At 44.9% G+C, this 25,827-nt stretch overlaps 1 protein-coding gene across 1 annotated transcript; it reads left to right on the top strand.

Moving 5' to 3' along the window:
* Window positions 1-507: 507 nt before the first annotated feature.
* LOC132538209 (uncharacterized) lies at window positions 508-14,380 on the top strand. The gene is made up of 6 exons (XM_060190816.1): window positions 508-565; window positions 997-1,119; window positions 3,768-3,846; window positions 8,337-8,455; window positions 12,217-12,275; window positions 14,144-14,380. The coding sequence occupies exons 1-6, from the start codon at window positions 508-510 to the stop codon at window positions 14,378-14,380; spliced, it is 675 nt and encodes a 224-aa protein (XP_060046799.1).
* The last annotated feature ends 11,447 nt before the right edge of the window (window positions 14,381-25,827 follow it).

Below are 25,827 nucleotides of genomic sequence, written 5' to 3'. Positions count from 1 at the left end.
GCCCTCTAAGAACTTCCCAGTCTAGGAAAGATGTGTCTGGCCACTGAGGACCCTCATTCTTCCCCCCCCCCCACACACACACCTGTACTTTACTTGAATTGGGAGGAAAAGTGGAGGTGGGGTGGGGTGGGGAGTGGGATAGCAGAAGGAGAAGAGGAAAGAGAAGTAGCTTCTTATTTCATCATGGTTTCCTCTTGGGCTTTCAAAGCTGTCCTTACCCCAGTGGGAGAAAAACACCTTTGAGGGGAAGAGGTGGGTCACAAGAATGCCAACCATAGCTACAGATTCCCCATGAAGAGGCTGACCCCAAATCTGGCATAGCACCTGAGGCTGGAAGAACCCCCTTCCCCATTAAGGTCGCTCTGCACCCCAGGTCTCTTGCCTCCCCACTGGAACCCTTTGCCATCCCAGCTAGCTGTGGTAACTGCACTGAGGGCCCACTCCCTCTCCTTAACAGCTTCCCTGCTCCTTGCTTCTCTTCCCCCACCCCAGCTCAAGAAGAGTACCATGGCCTGGGAGGCTGCAGACTTATTGCCTCCTGTTCTGCTGGTGCTGTTGTTTCCAGGTGAGGGGAAGAGGAAAGAGATGGGGTGAGAGGGGGCTGGGAGCTACATGAGGAGACTGAGCTATAGCCTCTACAGAGCCTCGGGCAGGGAGCAGGGCTATGCTGAGGTCAGAGACTGACTCTGGGTCTCCTTTGAGTGTAGAGATGGAAAATAGACCCTTGAAGAGGGCACCCCATCTTGAAACCCTGTAGCGGCAGCTCGGGGAGCCTCTAACATTGGAGTCTCCCCTGCGCCCCACCAGGCTCCTGGGAACAGAAACCAGAGCTATTGTCAGTACTGGAGGGTCAGAAGATCTTTGTGAATTGTTTGTACCAGCCCCAACAAAGTTTCAACAAGGTAAAATTCTGGTGTAAGTTAACACTGGCAGAAGACTGTGACATATTAGCTCTTAGTTCCAAGTACCGACAAACACCTTGAATCTCCATCCAAGATCATCCCACGTATGGCTACTTTACTGTCACCATGACCAAGATCAGGATGGAGAACTCGGGAATCTACTTGTGTGGAATCCAAAATGCTTTTCTAAGATCCATCTATCTGCTGGTATCTCCAGGTGAGTCCTGCCCCTTCCCAAGTGTGCTTCTCAGACTTCCTGTATCACACGTTGTGTGACTGGAAAGTATCCTACTATAACCCGTGTCCTCTGTCCTTCTAAACATTGCTGAGCACTGGAGCCCCTCACTCCAGGTCAGCTGTGGCCCTTGACTGCTCAGTCAGAGAGGAATTCAGATCGGTCAGCCTTGGTTGCTCCTTTCTTCCACAACACACACACACACACACACACACACACACACACACACACACACGTCTCTGAACAAGTTTGTGTCACTAACAGGACTCTACCTATTTATCATGGTTGTAACACTCCTTTGGGCTTAAGCAAGACTGTTTGAATGATCCACTTCCAAACTTCCCTACCCTTGTACCCTTGACCTTAGCTCCCACCTCCCTTCAAAGGGTTGAGCTGGCAGAGCTCAAGAGATGTTCAGACAGTGACAGTGAGATAACCAGGCAGATACAAAACTTAAGAGCATAAGCCTGAGAGATGAAGCAGCCTGGGACTCTCAGGGCGTGGATCTGCCCCCTAAATCTTGAGAGATCGTGGAAGCTGGACAGTACCTAGTTGAATACTCTTGTTGCCATTTACAAGGAATAGGGTTTAAACCCCTCAATTCCCACCTGCAGGGGAAGCTTCATGAGAAGTGAAGTAGGGCTGCAAGTTTATTTCTCTCTCTCTACCTATCTATCTATATATATCCTTTCCCTCTCAGTTTCTCTCTGTCCTATTAAGAAAAGAGAAAAAGAGGGATTTTGGGTGGTGGCACACCTGGTTGAGCTCACATGTTATAATGTGCAGGGACCTGGGTTCAAGCACCCGGTCCCCATATGCAACGCGAAAACTTTGCAAGTGAAGCAGTGTTGAATATGTTTCTATATTTCTTCCTCTCTTTATCACCCCTTTCCCTCTCAATTTCTGGCTGTCTCTACCCATTAAATAAATAAAGATAATAAAAAATAAAAGAGGGAAAAATGCTGATGGGGTGGTAGATTTGTCATATAGGGGCTGAGGCCAAAGAAACCCTGGTTTGACACAGAACACACACACACAGAGAGAGAGAGAGAGAGAGAGAGAGAGAGACCAAAGAGATCTTTAGCCTCACAATGGAAGGTTAGAGTTATCCTCAGTTCTGAGGTCTAAGCTGTTGATGTCCCCTGTATTTCTCTGTGGTGACCAGGGCTTAAACAGCACACTTGATGCCGGGCTAGCCTGAGGGTGTTTCTTCCCAGGCACATGCTCTCTGGGTTGGAGAGAACTCTGCTGGAGCCAACCTAGGCTGTTGCCTACTCAGCGACATGGGAGAGGAACCAGGAACTCTCGTGGCTGAGCGGGAAGGCAATGCAATCTGCTTTTATTGATCTGCATTTTTATATCTTCTGAGGCGGGAATGGCAGGTCGGAACAGGAAATACATAGGAGAGTGGGTGGAGAGAGCAAGCTTCCATCTAACCAGTGGGAATTAAAACAATTCCCTGCAGGCAGGGCAGGTCTCAGATACAACAATGATTATGTAAATAGACTACAGCATTAAGCAATGCAGGGGAACCTGGCATGATGACAGGGAGAGAAACAGAAGCAGAATTAGCCAAAGGAGAAATAATGACCAACAACTCATTTCCAGTCTCCCTCCCTGTTGTCCATCTATTTGGTCAGCTGGGCACCTGGAAGACCCATATGAGCAGTGGAGTCATTCAGGGCCAAAGCCTTGGCTGTTTGCTTATTCTATGCATGGTGCCTGATTAATCTCTGAAAGAGAAGTCAAGAAACTTTGAATCCCCACTCTATATAGAAGTATCTTGTAACAAGTTTTGGGAAGAAAGACATACTAAGAAGGACAGGGTTCTGATACAGGGTGGGAAGTGGCAGAATAGAAGCATGCTGGCTGGAGACCCAGTGAAAGGAGGGAACAGAGTGTTTCAGAAGTCCAGGAAAACAGACTCCCTGGAGGAGTTGCCAACACCTGGGCCTTGTGGATTGATCAGGAACTTATGCAGTGGAGATAAAGAAGGTTAGAAGGAAGGAGAGAAGCATTTCATGTTGGAGGCACATGGCATGTTTAAAACAGTGAGAGCAGAGGAGGCTACATTCGGTACACAGGTATCAGTCTAGTCTATTTGCACTGTAGCACCTCACTGGGAAGGAAATCCAACACAACTCAGAGTGATTTAACCTTCAGTAATGTGCAGGGTACAGTGCTTCTCAAGAGTTCTCACTTGACCCAGGGTCATGTGTGGTCTCCTTCTACCCATGGTTGGGGGGTAGAAGTGAAGAGTCTCAAAAAAAAAAAAAAAAAAAAAGGGAAGAAGAGCTTCAGAGTGTGGAGAAGACACACAGGAGTGATCACTGTGTGTTGTTTTGTTTTGTGTAAGAGTTATCACTGGGACTTTATCCCTATACAACTCCACCATTTGTCAACAGTTATTTGTTCTTGATAGAGGATGAGAGACAGAGAGGGTGGGAGAGAGAGAAAGATAGAGAGAGACAGAGAGAGAGAGAGATGCAACAGCACTGCTCCACCACTCATTCAACTCCCCCCCTGCAGGTGGGAACTGTGGGGCTTGAACCTGGGTCCTTGTACATGGTAATATGTGTACTCTACCAGGCGTGCTACTGCCCAGCCCTGATCACTGTCCTTATTTGTAGCTTCAATTGCATCTACCACCACCAGGAGCACCAGGAGAACCACAGCCTGGACCTCTGTCACCAATCCTGTCACTGGCAGGTACAGTCACCACCTTCCATTTCCTCTCAGCCACTATTGAGTGGGCCAAAGACTCCCAACAACCTTCTGGTTTTCAGAGAATGAAACAGGAGTCACATCTCTTTGAGCTTCACTTTTCTCATCTGAAGAACGGGACCAGTATTATTCCCATTTCACAGCGGGGGGTCCTGTGTGTGGCACTAATGACACTCAGACTGAGTCAATTCTCTGTGGTGGGGGGTGCCTCTGTCCATGGCAGCACTAGCACACATTATTGCAGTGCTGATCACTGGAAATGCCTCTAAACATTACCAAGTTTACTCTAGGGAGTGTAGTCACTCCCGTGGAAAATGTTATTTTACAGGAATTTTAAAAATGTTGCTCCAGGAGATTGAACTTGATGTCTCACACCTGGGTTCTACTACTGAGCCACTTCATTGATTTTTTTTTTTGAAAGAGTGAGATACAGAGAGACACAAAAGTAAGAAGGGAAGAGAGAGCACAAGCTACCACCCATGGATTTCTACCCATCTTGTCCATGCTGCTCTTGTTTGATGTCAGGGATCAAACCCAGGGCTTCATGTATGCAAGGCAGGTATTCTTCCACTGACCCTCCTCACCTGCCCTATAAGACAGTTGTGAGGATTCACAGGTTTTAGAGAATGTAGATTCTTTTTTTTAAATTAAATTATTGGTTAATGGGTAGAGACAGGGAAAATAGGAGGGGAGGGAAAGATAGAGGAGAGAGACAGAGAGACACCTGCAGTTCTACTTCACCACTTGTGAAGCTTTCCCCTGCAGGTGGGGACCAGGGGCTGGAGCCTGGGTCCTTGAGCACTGTAATGCATGTGCTTAATCAGGCACACCACCATCCAGCCTTGAGACTGTAGATTCAAAGGGCTTAGAGCCAGGCATGTGGCCACAGCTGCTGCTTTTTCCCTCTGTCCCACTCCCAAAACTTCTCTACCTTTCTGAAAGAGCAGGGGAGCTATCCTAGAACCACAGGGCTCTAGGGGAAGGGCACACTCTGTAGTTGCTATAACCCATGGCATCCTCTAGATTCAGCTGTGTCTCAATGGGAGGACTGAAGATAAAGGATGGGGTCCAAGAATGGCTAAGGGGAGAGTGAGGGGGAGATGGGCCAAGACTTAGTGCAGGGACCCAAAAGGCAAGCCAAGGGACAACTGTCAGCAAAGAGAAAGGAGCAGACTGGATACAATATCAGCATCCTCATTCCCTAAGGAAGATACAAACACAAAGTGAGAAAGCATGGCTTACAGGAAAGGACCTTGAAGAAAAAAGATTTCCGGGTAGGAGAGATATCATAATAGTTGTGCAAAACACTTCCATGCCTGGGGTTCTAAAATCCCAGGTTTGATCCACAACACTACCATAAATCAGAGATGAGCAGTGCTCTAGTCTCCCTCTCTCTCTCTCTCTCTCTCTCTCTCTCTCTCTCTCATAAAATGTTTAAACAAAATAAGAAATTTCTTCATTTTTCCTTGCTGCCAGGGCTTCACTGGGACTTTATGCCTGCATGACTACACAGCTCCTAGTAGACTGTGAGGTTGTCGGAAAAAATCATGATGCAATTTTTTTTTTTCGTTCTGTTTTGTTTGCTTTGCTTTCAGGGTTGTTACTAGGGCTTGGTACTGGCACTACGAATCCATTGCTCCTGGTTGCCATATTTTTGTTGTTCCCATTTAAAAATTTTTTGTATTTATAAAAAGGAAACACTGACAAAAATCATAGGATAAGAGGGGTACAACTCCACACAATTCCCACCACCAGAACTCCGTATCCTATCCCCTCCCCTGATAGCTTTCCTATTCTTTATCCCTCTGGGAGTATGGACCCAGGGCCATTATGGGGTGCAAAAGGTGGAAGGTCTGGCTTCTGTAATTGCTTTCCCACTGAACATGGGTGTTGGCAGGTCAATCCTACTCCCAGCCTGTCTCTCTCTTTCCCTAGTGAGGAAGGGCTCTGGGGAAGCAGGGCTCCAGGATATATTGGTCGGGTCGTCTGCCCAGGGAAGTCTGGTTGGCATCATGGTAGCATCTGGAACCTGGTGGCTGAAAAGATTTAACATATAAAGCCAAACAAATTGTTGACTAATCATGAACCTAAAGGCTGGAATATTGCAGATGAAGATTTTGGGGTCTCTGTTTTGTAGATAGCTAGTAAGCCTATTTTAGTTATATTCCAAAGGGTTCATGACTATATTAGTTTTTGTTTGTTTGTTTTTTCTGAGCCTAACATCTGATATTCCAGGTGGACCCAAGTTATTGTCTAGGGAGATGATGTCATGGCTAGGAAAAGGGCTAGAAAGCTGGATCAGGAGAGAGAGTAGCTCCCAAATACAGGAAAGGTGTATAAATATTGTTGACTGCAAACCTCATCGATTTGATATGATCTGGGGCCCATATTCAGCTTAGGAGCCTATGTGACCCTGTAGATCTAAGCTCACATTCTGTGGTCATGAGAAGGAATGTTCCAAGCTGCCCCAATTTCAGGACTTATCTTCCTCAGGTGGTAGATAGAATATGTTGTTCAGCCTCCCTTCGGTGGATGGAATATTCTCTACCATTGTTGATCCACATTGAGGGCAAGGTTCTATGGGAGTCCACAGAGGGGTCTATTGTGTTGTTCCTGATGAAGATGACCAGTAACAATTGAGAGAGGGATCTATTCGAGGTCTAGGCCCATCATGTCTGTTTGGGAATGTCAGGACGCCCCGACTAGAGCCCCAGATGATGGGGTGGCCTGATAGTGACTAAAGAGTCATTGTTAAAGTATACCAGTCTCTTGCCCTTATTCAGCTTTCACAGTCCTTACTTTGATAAGGTTAGCTTTGGAGTAACTGAGGGAAGTGTAATGTTGTTCGTATTTTTATTGGGTAGGACAGAGAGAAATTGAGAGATGAGGGGGAGATAGAGATGGAGAGAAAAAGGCACCTGCAGACTTATTTGGCTGCTGAAGAAGCTTTCACTCAGGTGGGGGATGGGGGGGGTCTTGAACCTGGATCCTTGCACAGGTCCTTGTGCTTAGTACTGAGTATTTAACTAGATGTACCCCCAGCTGGCTCCCTCATGATGCATTTTATTTATTATTTTTTTGGTGTGTGACATTTTAGTTTTAATTTTAGTGTGATTTTCTTGGTGTGTGACATTTTAGTTTCTTTTGTTTGTGGGGTAGCTGGTTGGTTGTTTTAGTACTTGGGTGACTTGACTTGGTTTCTTTCTTTTTTTAAAATTTCTTTATTGGGGAATTAATGTTTTACATTCGACAGTAAATACAATAGTTTGTAAATGCACAACATTTTTCAGTTTTCCATATAACAATACAATCCCCACTAGGTCCTCTGTCATCCTTCTTGGACCTGTATTCTCCCCCCACCCCTCACCTCAGAGTCTTTTACTTTGGTGCAATACACCAGTTCCAGTTCAGGTTCTACTTGTGTTTTCTCCTCTGATCTTGTGGTTCAATTTCTGCCTGAGAGTGAGATCATCCCATATTCATCCTTCTGTTTCTGACTTATTTCACTTAACATGGTTTTTTCAAGCTCCATCCAAGATTGGCTGAAAACAGTGAAGTCACTATTTTTAATAGCTGAGTAGTATTCCATTGTGTGTATATATACCACAACTTGCTCAGCCACTCATCTGTTGTTGGACACCTGGGTTGCTTCCAGGTTTTGGCTGTTTTACAAATTGTGCTGCTAAGAACATTATGTGTACATAGATCTTTTTGGATGGGTGTGTTGGATTCCTTAGGATATGTCCCCAGAAGAGGAATTGCAGGGTAGGTCCATTTCTAGCCTTGTGAGAGTTCTCCAGACTGTTCTCCACAGAGGTTGGACCAACTGACATTCCCACCAGCAGTGCAGGAGGGTTCCTTTGACCCCACAACCTCTCCAGCATTTGTTGCTGCTACCTTTTCTGATGTATGACATTCTCACAGGAATGAAGTGGTATCTCATTGTTGTCTTTATTTGCATTTCTCTGACAATCAAAGACTAGGAGCAATGATACATTTTACACAGAAAACATTTGTTATGACTTTTAGAACAATCCAATATTGTTATTTTATTTTTTGCAGATAGATGGTAAGAGGCAGAGAGAGGAAACAGAGAAAGCAGAGACACCACAGCACTGCTTTATTGTCCATAAAGATTCCTCTTTGTGTGATGTTTCCATGTGGTGGATGGGGGCTTGAACCCTGTCATCTCCTGGTCCCAAAGTTTGTTTATTTACCTGAGAAACAGAGACAGAGGAAGAGAGGGTGGCTGGAGACTAAAGCATGTGTAACTCTGGGTTTTGATGAGGCTGGGGATTGAATCTGGAACCTCTAGGATCTCACCTCAGGAATGTTAGTCTGGTGTGCTACCACTGTGCTCTCTCCTCAGCAGAGCAGAACCCTTGAGCATGGTTGCTTGCTGGCCTGCTCAGCAAGGGAATCTGTTGGGACAACAAACTTCTGACTGTTCTTATCTGTTGGTCCTTATTCCACAGCCTTTCAGGTAACTGGAAATTCATTGCTGCCTGTGTGGTGGTGGCTGCTCTGCTGCTGGGCCTGGGACTTGGTATTCTGATTCTGTGCCTCAAGAAAGCCCAAGGAAGAGCTGGAAAAGGTAATCTCTAGCGTTGAGTAGACTCCAAGGCTTAGCCTTAGACAGGTTATCCAGAGGGCGTAGGGATGAAGCCTAACATACCCATTTCACCAACCAGGAAACCCAGTCCCCAGAGGAAACGCCCAGGGCTCCCTGAAATACTCATATTTTGCAAAATGAAAAACTGTATTTCTTGTCTATGTGGTCTTCTATGGCTCCTGGCTCACAGCTCCCCCAAACCCTTATCCTTCTCTTGTTCTTAGCTTTTGAAAATTGCTGCAGAGTCATAGAAGTGAAGCAAGTGCCTTGTAATTGACAACAAGCCTCTTTATTCCCCAAGGGGATTTCTGGTAATGAAGATGATTTGGGAAAGCACTTAGGTTAGAAACTGGCTACCAGAGGAATCAGCCTTGAACAGAAGGCTGAGACTTTCCCCTTACCCCTGATTTTTAGGGAGAGGAGATAGAATGGATGTTGAATCAATTACCAATGACCAATAGCACCTATGGAATGGGACCTCCATAATGGGCTCATTCTTGGGTGGCGTGCTTTACAAAGGAGGTGCACTATCCAGGTGAATTATCTTGAATTATCTATATTTTTGAGAGAGAAGTGAGAAGGGCAGGCAGCCCAAAAGAGATAAAAAGCACCACACTGTCATCCATGGAATCCATAGTGCTTTTATATTATTCAGGATTAAACAAAGGGTTTCATGCATAGTAAGGCATGTGCTCTACTCACAGAACCATCTTCCAAGTGTTACATTTTTAGCTTAGTCCCATGAAAAAGCTATGGCATTTTGAGCAGGATGCCTTTGTATGATACCTGATTTGACTTGCTTATAAAATCCATACTGTGTTCATTAATTACATACTCCTGCAATGTTAACAAGATTGAAATAGGGCAAGTCAGTAGTGGATTGTAAAATTTATATACATAATTATTGGTATGTTTCATATTGGTTTGCTCCCCTTCCCCCCCGACCTCTGAGAGAATTGGTTTGGCCCTTGCTAGTTTCGTGCCCCGCTTTCTCCCCGCCCCCTATGCTAAGGACATCCAGAGTAACAGCAGCAGCCACCAAGGGAGAATGATGGGGAAGCACATGGTGTGGTGATTTGCCCGTTCATGAATAAAGATTAAACTGCAGCTTCTCAGCCCAGCCGTGTGTCCCCAAGTCTCTGTCTCTGTCTACCTCCGCAAAGCTAGCCCGGCCTGTTGGCGCCCCCGAACTTTAACAACAAATGGCGCCCATGTGGACCTGACCTGCTCTCTCAGATAAGTGAAGACAATTTGGCTACCTATGTACTATGGCCTTCTCTTCTGCTTGTGAAGAGATCTCCAAAGGCCTTTGCCCTTTCTTCACAAGACTGTTTCGCTGTTTCTGGAACATTTATCTCTGGACCAGTCTGTGGTTTTTGCCCAACGCCAGCCCGCAGGAGCCAGCTTTCCGCCACGTGGCGTGGGGCATCAGGCGCCAGCTCCCTCCACGCTGCTCGGCCGACATGGCAGGGCCATGGGGCAGGGCCGTGGCAGCCTATCCTGGCCGCCACCCCGTGGCACCTCGGCCCGTGCCTTCTGCAAGGCTGGCAGGCCCGCCCTCCCGCTATGAAGTCTGGATGGATCCCGGACCACCCGGAGACCACGGGCTACCTGACAAAACTGGGCCCCCTGGCTGAGATCCTCAGCTCGGGTCTGAAGGCAGACGAGCTAGAATACGAAGAGATTCATCCAGAGATCGCAACCTGCAATTCCTAGAAGTGAAGTTGCCCAAGAGGCCACCGCTGGACAACGCACTCCCTGAATGGCTAAGACAGTACAGATCTGAATTCGTGTTTGAAATGGCATGTCTTCGTAACAAAAGTTTCTCTCCTTGTGTATTAAAGATCATGTGTATGTGTGTGTTTAAAGTTTGGTAACATTAACTTTAAGGTTAAGAATGTAACTTTAAGGCTATATTCTTACCAGACAAAGTTAAATGAAAAAGGTTTTCAACGTAATTCTCATAAAGATAAAATTAACTTACATTTAAAGTCTGAGGTAAAAATTAGTTAATAATCAATATATTTTAACTAAGTTGGTCTAAAAAAAAAACCTGTGCACACCTAGGGTGTGTCTCCATCTTGAATGGGTGTAACAAAAGGTTAAAAAGACGTTGTTGATATGTAAAAGTCTCAAATTCCTTCTCAATTAGAAATGTTAGGTTGCTATGGTTATGCTAATAATTCTCATGCCTGAGGCTTTTTTCTTTCTATGGTTCATGTTTGCCTTTCCACATTTTATTGTTTGAACTTTAAATAGCCTTAGAATCATGCTGGAAGGGACTTCCAATTGTAATAGAGTTATCAACTGTGGTAAACTCCTAACCTGCTACAAGTTTTGTTTCATAAGTAAGTGAATTGCAGCTGTTAAGTTCTCTACAGAAAAGCAGAATTCTGATGGCTGACATTCCCCATCGAGACAGACGTACAACGTTACACCCCCTGGCATTCTTCGGTGGACATCTGCTTTGGACTTGCAATTCTATCGGACTCACTGGTACTCCTCTGGGACACTTTGCACAAAACTAGCAGCTTCCGCTTATGCTGCTGGGTTTCTCAAAGACTGACTGCAGCCATGCCTTGGGACTCTAGGCCTCACCCTCCCCCCATGCTAGAAAATGCCCATTGAGGAAAGTACACCCCCCAGAGGCAGGAAATTTTTTTTAAGCTGATAAAGTTTTGCCCACAGAGGCAAAAAATGGCCCCCTCAGGCCTTCCCTTGGCAGCACACTAGTTCTTGTTACTCACTTACATGTTTCTCCATGTTTGTGTCAGTTTCTTTTTTGAAAATGCCTGTACGATATAGGTTTCTGTTCACCCCACACCCCTGATACTGTGGTCATTTAGTTAAAAACAGAAGGGGGAATTGTTGGTATGTTTCATATTGGTTTGCTCCCCTTACCCCCGACCTCTGAGAGAATTGGTTTGGCCCTTGCTAGCTTCGTGCCCCGCTTTCTCCCCGCCCCCTATGCTAAGGACATCCAGAGTCCCAGTAGCAGCCGCGAAGGGAGAATGATGGGGAAGCACATGGTGTGGTGATTTGCCCATTCGTGAATAAAGATTAAACTGCAGCTTCTCAACCCAGCCGTGTGTCCCCGAGTCTCTGTCTCTGTCTACTGCCGCGAAGCTAGCCCGGCCTGCTGGAGCCTCCGAACTTTAACAACACATAATTTCAAACTGTGTAAACTCAGTAATGGGTCATAGTAATATAGCTTGTAGAACGAAATATAAAAGTAAAATCCCAACATGCTTGGTGTATTGTCAAGATGTTTTCATTCTCATTGAACTTTAAGTTAGGGATGAGTCTTTGTGTAGGTTTAAGTACGTATGTGGGAATAAAATTAAATGTTTCTCATTGTATCCCCTGGCCCCCCAAAATGAAAGGTTTATAATGTGTGAGTACATTAGCAAAAAGATGATACTCAACTTTGAGATTTAAATCTGTAAGTCTTTGTGGCCTGTAATTGTTTATGTTTGCAGGTTTTACACACACTAGGTACTTGCAATCAATTTGATTTATATCTGAGCATGAATATCTACTTCCTGGATGTTAATCTGGTTAGTGCTTACTACCTAGATTCTCCTTAGGAAGGAAGAAGTTTCTTAATCAAGTTCCAGCTTCCTTTCTAACTGGACTCCTTCTGACCAGCCAGGACTGCCAGTCCCATTCAGTATTTCCAACATGGAGGTGGGTGGCTAACAGGAAGTCCCTCTTCAATGAACGCTTGACTTTTTTTTTTGCAGGTGAAGATGAATCCTACCACGTCTACGATAACCATTCATCCTTGAACGTAGAGACCATGGTACACAGGAAGGGCTTCTTACCAGGACATAAGGAATCTTCACTCTCCTGGGTACATCTATTCTTCTCCTTCTCCTTCTCCTTCTCCTTCTCCTTCTCCTTCTCCTTCTCCTTCTCCTTCTCCTTCTCCTTCTCCTTCTCCTCCTCCTCCTCCTTCTTCTTTTAACTGCCTAACTAGTGTGTACTCATCCTTATTATTTCCCCTGTACCTGTTGCCTCATTTGCATGCATCCTTCCCATGTCTCCCAATTCAAAAACCCTGAAACAGAAAGAAGCTGACTGACTCAGGTTTTGATTTTTACCCACAAGGAGACAGCTTCTCAGTGTTGGCCCATCTAGAGAGTCATGAACCAGTCTATGGCTTTATTTTTTTATAACCAGTTATAAAAAAAAAAGGTGTCTGTGACCAAAATATGGTTCCTGAAAGTACTTTCACTGGAAGCTGGGAAATAAATTTCTTTATTTTTTTCCTATGTCCTGGGAAATGAAGTCAGGTCTTCTCATGTACATGGTAATACTATTGAAGGACCTTTCTGGACCAATTTTTAAGAAAAATAATTTAATTATCTTAATGAAATTTTAAAAATAATTTATTTTAATGAGAGAGATATAGATGGATGATAGATAGATATTAGCACCACGCTTTAACCAGCTGAGCAAACCGGCCACTCATGATAGACAGGTAGATAGACAGACAGACAGACAGATAGACAGACAAATAGACTGACTCCAGAGCACTGCTCAGCTCTGGTTTATAGTGGTGTTGGGGACTGAACCTGGGACCTTAAGCCTTAGGCATGAATGTCTTTTGCATAACTATTTTTTTCTTTGTTGAGGAGATTAGCAGTTTATGGTCAACAGTAAAATACAATATTTTGCACATTTGTAACATTTCTTAGTTTTTCACATAACAATTTAACCCCCTCTAGGTCCTCCTCTGCCATCATGTTCCAGGACCTGAAACCCCACCACCAACAACCACTGCCAAGACTTTTACTTTGGTGCAATACACCAAACCCAGTCCAAGTTCTGCTTTGTGCTTTCCCTTCTGTTCTTATTTTTTCCAACATCACTATTATGTTATCTCACCAGGTGCTCTGGCTCTTCTCTCTCTCTCTCTCTCTTCACCAAGCTTATCACTGGGACTCAGTAGGCACCAATGAAACCACCTGGAAGGCTGTGAAAGCAGGTTCTGCACCCTACCCCCTCTAGACTCTTTCTTTTAATAGATCTGGGGTAGAACCTAAGATTGGGCATTGTTAACCAGCTCCCAGGAAATATGGAGCTGTGTGTACATGGACCATACTCTGTCTTGTCTTTCTTAGCCCATTCTTTAAAAAAAAAAAAAATCTTGATTATTGTGCTTATGGTAGACCACAGATCCAACCCACCACTTTATATGGTGCCAGGGATCAAACCTAGGGTCTCATACAGACAAGACATTCATTCTACCACAGAGTCATCTCCCTGACCTCCTTCAGTCCATTCTTTTTTATCATCCCAGGGGTTCACAGCTCCTGGCCAAATTTTGCAGATATAAAGGCAGAGACCAGAGGTAGAAAGAGAAAGAACCACAGCACAGACATTTTTCCCCAGCATAGTCGGGACCAGGCTCAAACCTAGGCAGGTGCATGGCAAAGCAGGTGCACTATGTAGGTGAGTTTTTTTGGAGGCTTCCTTTAGTCTATTCTTACCCATCTTCAGAGATACCACCCTTGCAGCTTTCACCCATTCCCAGAGGCCTACCTAACATCTTGTTTCTGTCCTTGCCTTCCACCCAGCTCTAAGCCCCCAAGGTTCTTCTGACCACCCCACCCCCACCTCTGAGCTGTGGCCTCTCTAGTGCCTGCTGTCTCCTATGATTTCCAGCAACCCGATCAGCAGATGGACCCCGTTGAAGACATGGGAGCCCTTTGCTATGCCTCACTCACCCATCTGAACTGCTTGGACACTGAGGACCCCATCTATATCAACACCTACCCCACTTCAAAGCCCACCCCTGACCTCCTTCTGTCTGTGGAATATGCCAGCATCACTGCAAAGAGACCCCAGCCCTCCATGTCTGCTGCTCTGGAGGTGGAGCTGGAAGGGGAGCCCAGCAACTGAAGGCAGAGCTCACCAGGCTGTGAGCTCATATCAATGTCCACCAGGCACAGGCTGCTCTGCCCTCTGGGAAGTGACTGTAGAAGCAAAGAGGTCCCTAAAGCAGCACAGGGACACCTCTTCCTGCAGAAGGACTGAGGAAAGAGAGTTCTTATCGACCCAGAATCTTTCAGTGGGAACTTGGACAAACAGACTCTAGGGATGGGAGGGGGCGGTGGACACTTGCTCATTCCTGACACCCTGGGCCTAGGTAGAGAGTGACCAGGGCAACTAGGTCAGAGTTCAAAGACATGGGGTCTGAGTCTAGTATGACTGAGGAACCTCATTTTGGCCTCCCTCTGGCCCTTCCTTCCTGAGGAAGAGCTATGAAATGTGACAAATGGGGCAAGTTCCTTTATTGGTTGATAGTCTCTGTAAGAAGTCTCTCCTTTAGAAAAGAGAAAAATAAAGAAAAAAGAAAAAAACTAATATAGCCACAGGCCCTTTGGAATATAACTAAAATATGCCTACTAGCTATTTATAAAATGGAGCATACACACCCCCCCAACTCTTCATCTACACTATTCCAGCATTTAGGTCCATGATTGGTCAACAATTTGTTCGGCTTTGTATGTTAACTCTCTTTTCAACCACCAGGTTCCAGATGCTAGCAAGATGCCAACCAGACTTCCCTGGACAGACAACCCCACCAATATGTCCTAGAGCTCAACTTCCCCAGAGCCCTGGCCCACTAGGGAAAGAGAGAGACAGGCTGGGAGTATGGATCAACTTGCCATTGCCCATGTTCAGTGGGAAAGCAATTACAGAAGCCAAACCTTCCACCTTCTGCACCCCATAATGGCCTTGGGTCCATACTCCCAGAGGGTTAAAGAATAAGATATCTATCAGGGGAGGGGATGGGATACAGAGTTCTGGTGGTGGGAATTGTGTGTAGTTGTACCCCTCTTATCCTATGGTTTAGTCAGTGTTTCCTTTATATAAATAATTTTTTTTATTTAAGAAAGGATAAATTAACAAATCCATAGGGTAGGAGGGGTACATCTCCATACAGTTCCCACCACCCAATCTCCATATCCCACCCCCTCCCCTGATAGCTTTCCCATTCTCTATCCCTCTGGGAGTATGGACCCGGGGTCATTGTGGGTTGCAGAAGGTGGAAGGTCTGGCTTCTGTAATTGCTTCCCCGCTGAACATGGGTGTTGACTGGTCGATCCATACTCCCAGTCTGCCTCTCTCTTTCCCTAGAAGGGTGGGTCTCTGGGGAAGCTGAGCTCCAGGACACATTGGTGGGGTCTTCAGTCCAGGGAAGCCTGGCCGGCATCTTGATGGCATCTGGCACCTGGTGACTGAAAAGAGAGTTAACATACAAAGCCAAACAAATTGTTGAGCAATCATGGACCCAAAGCTTGGAATAGTGGAGAGGAAGTGTTGGGGGGGTACTCACTGCAAACTCTAGTGTACTTTCGCTTTCAGGTATATATTTTGCAGTAGTTTATGGATACGTGTGAACATATACTCTCTCTCACAGAAACTGGTGTATATCTAGGTTTTGGGACTTTGTTAGAAAGTGAACCACCTGGGATGGAATTAGAGAATACTATGAAAGGGAAGGTCTCACCTGAGTAATGAAGCTGAAGGGTTGTCATTCCACACGTGAAGTCTCTGGACACAATCTGAGCTGAAGCATGTTGAGGGGACAATCATTGTGTTGATTAGGTTGCGATTGGCAGATGCAATATTATTTGATATGGATTGGGAGAGGCATACGGGAAAGTGGGCCCTATCCTAAGGTTCCAGGACTGGGGGAAGTAGAGGCTCTATAGTGGAGATGTGAGGTTCCTGCTGTCTTAGGGTTCAAAAAGACAATGGATAGTTAATGTTATCATCACATTATTTGTTAATTGGGTTAACTTTGTAAAGTCCTTTTATTAGGGTTTGCTGTATAGTACCCAGTATCTTGTATATAGCTGTGCTATTGGTTGCTTCTGATCTACTTGGTCTAGGCTTTTGAGAGAGTCCGCATATCAAATACACAGCCTATATATTAAAAAGCCTCAGTCTGTGTTTTAAAAACTTCGAGACATACAATTAGTCTTCCCCCTCTCGTGTTAATTAACTAGTGATTTATATAGCTACACTTTACTAGGAGTGTACATAAACACCATTCCCACCACCAAAAGACTGTGACCCATCCCTCCCACCGACTCCCACCCCCGACTGGCCGAGGAAGCTGCATGTCTACCCCTCACCACAGGGTTTTTACTTTGGTGCCCTACTTACAATTTGATCAGGTCCTGCTTTTAGTTTCCCTTTCAGATCTTCTTACTCAACTTCTGTTGATGAGTGGGATTATCCCATACTCATCTTTATCTTTCTGACTTAGCTCACTTAACACAATTCCTTCTAGTTCTGTCCAAGATGGGTCAGAGAAGGTGGGTTCACTGTTCTTGATAGCTGCATAGTATTCCATCGTGTATATATACCACAGCTTTCTCAGCCACTCATCTGTTTTTGGGCACCTGGGTTGCTTCCAGGTTTTAACTATTATGAATTGTGCTGCTATGAACATAGGAGTATACACCTCTTTTTGGTTGGGTGTTATGGAGTCCTTGGGGTATAATCCAAGGAGAGGAATTACTGGATCATATGGAAGGTCCATGTCTAGCCTTCTGAGAGTTTTCCAGACTGCTCTCCACAGAGGCTGTACTAATTTACATTCCCACCAGCAATGCAAGATGGTTCCTCTGTCCCCACAACCTCTCCAGTATTTGTTGCTGCTGTCCTTTTTGATGTATGCCATTCTTACAGGAGTGAGGTGGTATCTTAGTGTTGTCTTAATTTGCATTTCTCTGACAATCAGTGACCTAGAGCAGTTTTTCATATGTTTGTTAGCCTTTTGTATTTCCTCTGAGGTGAATGTTTTGTTCATATCCTCTGCCCATTTTTGGATGGGGTCATTTGCTTTTTTGGTGCTAAGTTTGCTGAGCTTTTTATATATTTTGGTGATTAGTTTCTTGTCTTATGTATGGCATGTGAAGATCTTCTCCCATTCTTTTTTTTTTAAAAAAGAAAAAAATGTCTCCCTTAGCTGGGTCCCCTCTGAACCTCTAATTCAGGCGGTTCTAGCTCTCTACTCCTCTCTGGTGGTGGCAACCAGTACCTCCTCTCCTTGCTAACATTCAGAGTCTCAGGCCATGGGCAGTGCCCACTGCTTAGGAGTCTTCCCTAGCCCTTGACTTTGTAGGATGGGGATGGATGGGGACAGCCCCTTCACCAAAATATTCCTCATAGATCCACAGAATTGCCTTGGGTGTCTCTGCCTTCCATGGAAGCCATGATCCACACTGGACACCTTTCACAGGGTCCTTCTGGAGATCTTTAATTTTGTATTTGTATTTCTCTCTCTTCCCCCTATCTCCTTCTCTCTCTCCTTATCTCCTTTTCTTTCTACCAGAGCACTAATCAGCTCTGGCTTATAGTGATGCAGGGGATTGAACCTGGAACTTTGAAGCCTCAGGTATGAAAGTCTCTTTGCATAACCATTATGTGATCTACTCCCTGCCCCCCCATAGTAAACCTATCTTTATTATGTGCCCACCAAGAGTGACTCTGAACTCTGGAATATACAGTCCACGTATCCTGCAACATCCTGGGAAGGTTTACTTGGAATCAAAGCATCACTACCTCCTGATTGTCAGCGGAATACCTACTGGAACCCCTCCCCTCTGCAAACCCAGTGGGTTAGAAATTCTTGGCTCCAATCTCAAGGGACAGAGGACCCCTGCCTCCTCCTCAAGCAGTTCTTTTGTGATGGGATCTTGTTGGTATGTTTCATATTGGTTTGGTCTCCTTCCCCCCCACCTCTGGGAGATTGTGGTTTAGCCCTACTAGTTTTGTGCGCCCCCTTGTCCCCACCCAAAAACAACCCCTACGGACTTCCAGAGGTCCTCAGAGCAGCCGCGGGAGGAAAAAGATGGAGAAGCACATGGTGTGGTGATTTGCCTGCTCATGAATAAAGATTAAACTGTAGCTTCTCAGCTCAGCCGTGTGTCCTCGAGTCTCTGTCTACCACCGTGAAGCTAGCCCGGCCTACTGGCGCCCCCAAACTTTAAAGACAAATGGCACCCATGTGGACCTGGCCTGCGCATCCCCTCAGATAAGTGAAGACAATTTGGCTATCTACTATGGGCTGCTCTTCTGCTTGTGAAGAGGTTTCCAAAGGCCTCTGCCCTTTCTTCACGAGACTGTTTCTGTGTTTCTGGAATATTTCTCTCTGGTTTCTGCCTGCCACCCACCCACATGAATCAGCTCACTGCCACGTGGTGCAGGGCATTGGGCATGGGCTCCCTCCACACTGCTTGTCCACTGGGAACAGGGCAGCAGACATGGCAGGGCCATAGGGCAGGGCCACGGCAGCCTATCCTGGCTGCCACCCTGGGACACCTTGGCCCTTGCCTTCTGCACGGCTGGCCTGCCTGCCCTCCTGCTATGACGTCTAGGCAGATTCTGGACCACCCAGAGACCGCGGGCTCCCTGAAAAAACTGGGCCCCCTGGCAGAGATCCCAAACTTGGGTCTGAAGGTGGACAAGCTAGAATATGCAGAGATTCGTCCAGAGATCGCAACCTACAATTCCTAGAAGTGGAGCTGCGCGGGAGGCCACCTCCGGATGGTGACACCCCCCCCCCAACAACTAAGACAGTATAGATCTAAATTCGTGTTTAAAATGACATGTCTTTGTAACAAAGGTTTCTCTCGTGTATTAAAGACCATGTTTACGTGTGTGTTTAAAGTTTGGTAAACATTAACTTTAAGGTTAAAAATATAACTTTAAGGCTATATTCTTACCAGGCAAAGTTAAATGAAAAAGGTTTTCAATGTAATTCTCATAAAGATAAAATTAACTTACATTTAAAGTCTGAGGTAAAAATTAGTTAAAAATCAATATATTTTAACTAAGTTGGTCTAAAAAAAAAACCTGCACACACCTAGGGTTTGTCTCCATCTTGAATGGGTGTAACAAAAGGTTAAAAAGATGTTGTTGATATGTAAAACTCTCAAATTCCTTCTCAATTAGAAATGTTAGATTGCACTATGGTTATGCTAATGATTCTCATGCCTGAGACTTTTTTCCCATGGTTCTTATGTACCTCTCCACATTCTATTGTTTAAACTTTAAACAACCTTAAAATCATGCTAAAAAGGACTTCCAATTGTAATAGAGTTATCAATTGTGGTAAACTCCTAACCTGCTACAATTTTTATTTCATAGTAAGTCAATTGCAGCTGTCAAGTTCTCTACAGAAAAGCGGAAGCGGAATTCCAGCAGCTGACCTTCCTCATACAACGTTCCACCCCCTGGCATTCTTCCGTGGACATCTGCTTTAGACTGACATTTCTATCGGACTACACTTTGCACAAAACTAGCAGCTTCCCTTTATGCTGCTGGGTTTCTCAAAGACTGACTGCAGCCAGCTGCCTTGGTACTCTAGGCCATATCTCCACCCCCATGCTAGGTAATGCCCACAGAGAAAAAAAAATGCCTGTCGAGGCAAAAGCCCCCAGAGGCAACAAAGGTTCTTTAGCTGATAAAGCTTTGCCCACAGAGGCAAAAAAAGGTCCCCTCAGGCCTTCCCTTGGCAGCACACTGGTTCTTGTCTTACATGTTCCTCCATGTTTGTGCCAGTTTCTTTTTTGAAAATGCCTGTATGATATAGGTTTCTGTTCACCCCACACCCCTGAAACTGTGGTCATTTAGTTAAAAACAGAAGGGGGAATTGTTGTAATGTTTCATATTGGTTTGGTCTCCTTCCCCCCACCTCTGGGAGATTGTGGTTTAGCCCTACTAGTTTCGCGCCCCCTCTTGTCCCTACCCAAAAAGAACCCCTACAGACTTCCAGAGGTCCCTGGAGCAGCTGCGGGAGGAAAAAGATGGAGAAGCACATGGTGTGGTGATTTGCCTGCTCGTGAATAAAGATTAAACTGCAGCTTCTCAGCTCAGCCGTGTGTCCTCGAGTCTCTGTCTACCGCCGCGAAGCTAGCCCGGCCTACTGGCACCCCCAAACTTTAATGACAGGATCTTACATACCCTCAGTTACACTGACACATCAGATGTGCTCACAGGATGTGACTGTGGGTTAGGCCATATTTTGGACAGAGAGGCACTGAGTGGGTGGGAGAGGAGGAGGGCTGTGAGGAAGAGGTCTCCTAAGCACTTTTCACTTGGAGGTAAGTCTGCTGTCATTATCCCAGGTGCTCCGTGTTGAGATCATGACACTGTCCCTAGTCTGTAGCTCCATACGGACAAGGTAAAGATGTGTAGGGTCAGGAACATGGGTGGGGAGGTGGGGGAGGACAGCAGGGTGCTCTAAGCATCACCTGGTTCCTCCGGTCTTCCCTACCTGAGTCCTGGAGAGGTTAGGAAAACACACCCAGACGTCTCATCAAGCCAGACCTGGCCAAGCCTTGCTCTGAAAAGGTCAATGAACGGCATGGTTCATTTGACTTCTGGTTCTGGACATTGTAGCTACACTTGGTCTAGATTCTCAGTCTTCACTGGGGGAAATCTCTTCACCATTTTCTCCTGGCCTGGCTTTCTGCCTGCAGCACCAGATCCACCCCAGGAGTCCAATTCCTCACGAACCACCACAACCTGAAGAAAATTCTCTGACCAGACTTCTTGAGTTACTGCCCCTCTAATTTAATTAGATGAATTGTATATGCACCTGCTGACCTCTAACCACTGTGCTCAGGGTTGGGAAGACATAGATGAATTATGTTAAAGCCTGCATGGCTGTTTGTTCTTTAATTTTTAAATTTTATTAGTGATTACATATTGACTTACAAAATTGTAAGATACAGTAATGGCTGAAGCATCCTTGTGTGATACTGTCCCCCATTTTACATCTATGGAAATAGAGACTCTGAAAAGTTAAGTACCTTTACAAAGTCGCAAACTAGTCAGAGGTAGATTCTAGGCGCTAAAATTTTACTTGGGACCAGGCGGTGGTGCACCTGGTTGAGCACACATGTTTCAAAGCTCAAGGACCCCAGTCCTCACCTGCAGGGGGAAAGCTTTTTGAGTGGTGAAACAGGGCTGCAAATGTCTCTGTCTCTCTCCATCACCCCCTTCCCTCTCAATTTCTGGCTGTCTCTATCCAATAAACAAAGATTTAAAACATGTAATTTAAAAAATAATAAAGTTTTACTCCAATGTTTCTGGGTCCCTGTTCTCATTAGACCCATTGTACTGTGGATGCTAACACATGCACAGTGAGTAGCTACAGAGTAAAGCAGCAGGTGCAAGACAAGCACTGTGATCGCTAGAGGAACACTATGCTTCAGGGAGAGAGTGAAAGGGGCACTATCTTTTCTGATGGAAACCCACAGGGACCAAAAGGGCAGAGGAGGATCATAGATGATTCAGTCAGGGAATTCAGTGGGAAAGGCTCACAGGTGACTGGTGGCCCCAGGTAAGAGCCCTTACCCAACCTGCTCCGGGAAGAAGGCTTTCCCTTCTGCACCAAGAAAAGACTGGAGGCACCATCCAGAGTTGTGCTCCAGGAATATACACCTTCCCTGATCTGAGCAGTGAGGCAGTCATGGCAAACAAGCCACCCCAGGATTTGCCCCTCCTTCCAGAATGAGTGCTATGATTTGGTCTTTGGGACGCCTGCAGAATATAGGCTTGTTGGATACCTGTCTGTTTCCCATCATTCTGAGGGTCTACCCATCCAAAGGGTCCTCCCTTCACTTTACTCCCTATTGCTCTCTCTCTCTCTCTCTCTCTCTCTCTCTCTCTCTCTCTCTCTCTGTGTGTGTGTGTGTGTGTCCCTATTTTTATTAACTTTATTTTCTTATTGGATGAGATGGCCAGAAATTCATGGGGGGGAGATAGATAGGGAGAGAAAGATTAAACACCTGCAGCACTGCTTCACCACTCACAAAGCTATCCCCCTGCAGGTGGGGACTGGGGGCTTGAACCAGGGTTCTTGCACATTGTAATATGTTGAGCATACATTGTGTGCTCAACTAGGTGCACCATTACCCAGCCCCTATCACTCCCTTTTAAAGAGTATTTATTATTTATTTATTCTGGGTAGAAAAAGAAAATTAAGAGGGAAAGGAGAGTTAGAAATGGAGAGAGATCCCTGCAGAACTGCTTCACCACTCACAAAACTTCCCGCCTGTAGACTGACACTGGGGTCCTGAACCCAGGTCCTCGTGCACTATAATGTGTGTGCTTTCCCAGATGTACCACTCTCCCCACCCCTGCTCTCTGTAAACATATAGCATAGTATGTAAAGACTATTTTCTTTGACTTCTCTGTTTTGTTTCTTGGTTTTTCTTTCAGCTATTATGTGTTGAGGATAATTGCTATTTAAGAATTAGTCATCAAAGCAAATAGCCAAGACGAATGTGAAGTGCAATGTCATGGGGGAAGAAGATGGCCTTATGTGCTGAGAAACAGACTTCTGGTGAGGTCACAAAAACCACAATGAGGAGGAGGAAGAAGAGGAGGAGAAGAAGAAGAAGAAGAGAGAGAAGTCAGACAAAACAGGGAGCAAGTGCTAGAGGTTTGGCTCTGTATTCCCAAAACATACAGAGCTGTAAACCACCATTAAACATATAGCATAGTATGTAAAGACTATTTTCTTTGACTTCTCTGTTTTGTTTCTTGGTTTTGCTTCCTACTCAATCCTTGAGTAGGAAGACAACCAGGGAAATTAAACTGAGAGACAAGAAACAGACCCATGTACATGGCAGACTTAGTATTCACTAGACCAAGCCTTATGAATCAGGGGAAGAAGAGACTATCTAATGGTGTTGGTAGACTTAAACATATTGAAAACAGAAGCTAAATTTCCACCTTTATGTTGCACACAAAAATAAATATGGACAAGGGGAAGAGTTATAAACATAAGTGCCAATAACCGAGCAGTAGTAACATGTACAGTTAAAAAAAAAAAAAAAAGATTTGTAGGGGCTCCAGGTGGTAGCACACCCAGTTAAGTGTTCATAGTACTAAGCACAAGTACCTATGCAAGGATCTGGGTTTGAGTTCCCAGATGGGGGTGGCATGTCACAAGCAGTGAAGCAGGTCTGCAGGTATCTATCTTATCCACCTCTCTATCTCCCTCTCCTTTCTTAATTTCTCTCTGTCCTATCCAATAAAATGAAAAAATAATGGCTGCCAGGAGCAGTGGATTTGTAGTGCTGGCACCAAATCCCAGTGAAAACCCGGGGGGGGGGGGGGAATCGCAAATTAGGGTAGAGGAAAATCAATCTCTCTCTCTCTGTCTCTCTCTCATTGAGTTAATGGTGGTTTACAGCTCTGTATGTTTTGGGAATACAGAGCCAAACCTCCAGCACTTTCTCCCTGTTTTGTCTGAATTCTCTCTCCTCCTCCTCCTCCTCCTCCTCCTCCTCTCCTCCTCCTCCTCCTCCTCCTCCTCCTCCTCTTCTTCCTCCTCCTCCTCCTTCTTCTCTCTTTTTTCTCTTTCCCTCTCTTCTGTCACCTGTCTGGCTTGGTAAAGCTGGAGCTAGACTTGAACCATATCACACTGGGGGAGATGGGATTCAATCCTGTAACCTCAAGCTTGATAAATTAATGGTTTATGTGTCAAGAGTTTGTGCCAGTGATTCCTCCACTAAGAGTGCCTCATTTTAACATAGTGACTATACACCAATTTTTCAATAGGGGACAGTCTGCTTTTATGTCATGCACAAAAGTTGATATGCTTGAATTACCCTCAGAATGACTTTCTAAATTCTTTTTAAACTGTATTTATTATTATTATTGGAAATAGAGGCAGAGAGGAAAAAGACCACATTGCTGAAGTTTATTCCTTCAGTGTGGCGAGGATTGGACTCAAACCTGGGCCATGACAAAGCATTACACTATTCAACTGAGCTAATTTTTTTCTAAAAAATTTATTAACAGTTGTGTTTCTCTCCTCTCCACTCTTGGGTCAACTAGGAATACCAAAGGAGTCCACCTGGGACTTCAACAAGACAGGACTAGAACAACTTCAGGAACCAACCAAATCACCAGTGAGTACAAACATGTGTGGCTCATGGACAGAGAGGAGCCTAGGGAGAGACTAAGTGGCTGATAATAGTCCAGTGGTTTACCAGTTGAGGCACCACCTACAGTCTGTTTCACCACCAAAAAGACAGCTGAAGGGAGGAGAGGACTTCCCTAAGACTCACCAAATGCAACTGTGAGTCTCCATTGCTATTGCCCTCAGAATCTGGAGCAACAGGGGGGAGGCCCTGTGCTGACACCATGGGACAGAGAACTGACCAGGAAACTCAGTAGAAGATCTATACCTTGGTGGCCTTGTGGTGGGGCTATGAGAGTCTCTTTGCATAACCACTGGATTATCTCTGCCCCACCCTGCTTTATCTCTTGGTCAGGAGTCAGTGATTAAGCTAAGAAGCCTATTTATAGTTTAAAAGGCCTAAGGCTGTCATAGCTTACAGGGAAGAAAAAGAAAAAAAGAAGCTTTTAAGACTCTTAATCCTTTAAAGCTCCAACTCAGGGATTAAAATAATATTGAGGGAGTCAGGATTAAGTGCATGTGGTGCAAAGCTCAAGGACTTGTTTAAAGATCCCTGTTCAAGCCCTCAGCTCCTCACCTGCAGGGGAGTTGCTTCACAAGTGGTGAAGCAGGTCTGCAGGTGTGTATCTTTCTCTCTCCATCTCTGTCTTCCCCTCCTCTCTCCATTTCTCTCTGTCCTGTCCAACAATAATGACATCAATAACAATAATAACTGCAACAATAAAACAAGGGCAACAAAAAGGGAATAAATAAATATTTTTTAATTTTTTAAGTAATAATAATATTGAAACAACTGTGGGTTTCCACAACTGTGAACCCTTTAATTATCTTACTTAGACACAAGTCAATCCAGGCAAGAGTTATCAGTCGTTTGAAAAGTGCTGAGAGAGGAACCTCATAACATACTATATATGTTAACCTCATAACATACTATATAAAATGGTTAAATCAACAAGAAAAAATATTGGAGAAATGAATCAGCATAAGAATCCAGCTAAAAGCTCCCCAAAGGTTGAAACACAAAAGAATGAGGTTAACATCCAAACACTAGTTAAGTAAATAATCACAGGAATGAGTAAAGAGTCTGAAAGAATTGTCATCAGAAATGCAGAAACAACAAATGAGACTCTCAAGAAAACACTAATTATCTCAAGGTTATTAGAGAGCTAAAGCTGAAAGAGCTGATATAAGAAAACAACTAGCTTAACAAGCTAAAACAGTATCAGAACAGGGTAACAAAGTAGATGAATTTCAGAAAACAGTAGACGGGAGAGAAATAGAATAAATGAGGCTGAAGACAGAATGAGCAAGATCGAGGACGAATTAGAGACAACTAAAAAAGAAGTAAGAGATCTCAAAAAGAGACTAAGAGATACTGAAAACAACA

Source organism: Erinaceus europaeus, chromosome 4 (genome assembly GCF_950295315.1).
Source record: "Erinaceus europaeus chromosome 4, mEriEur2.1, whole genome shotgun sequence".
Classification (NCBI taxonomy): domain Eukaryota; kingdom Metazoa; phylum Chordata; class Mammalia; order Eulipotyphla; family Erinaceidae; genus Erinaceus; species Erinaceus europaeus.
The sequence above is the reverse complement of the archived record's forward strand: the minus strand, read 5'-3'. Positions and strand labels throughout refer to the sequence as shown.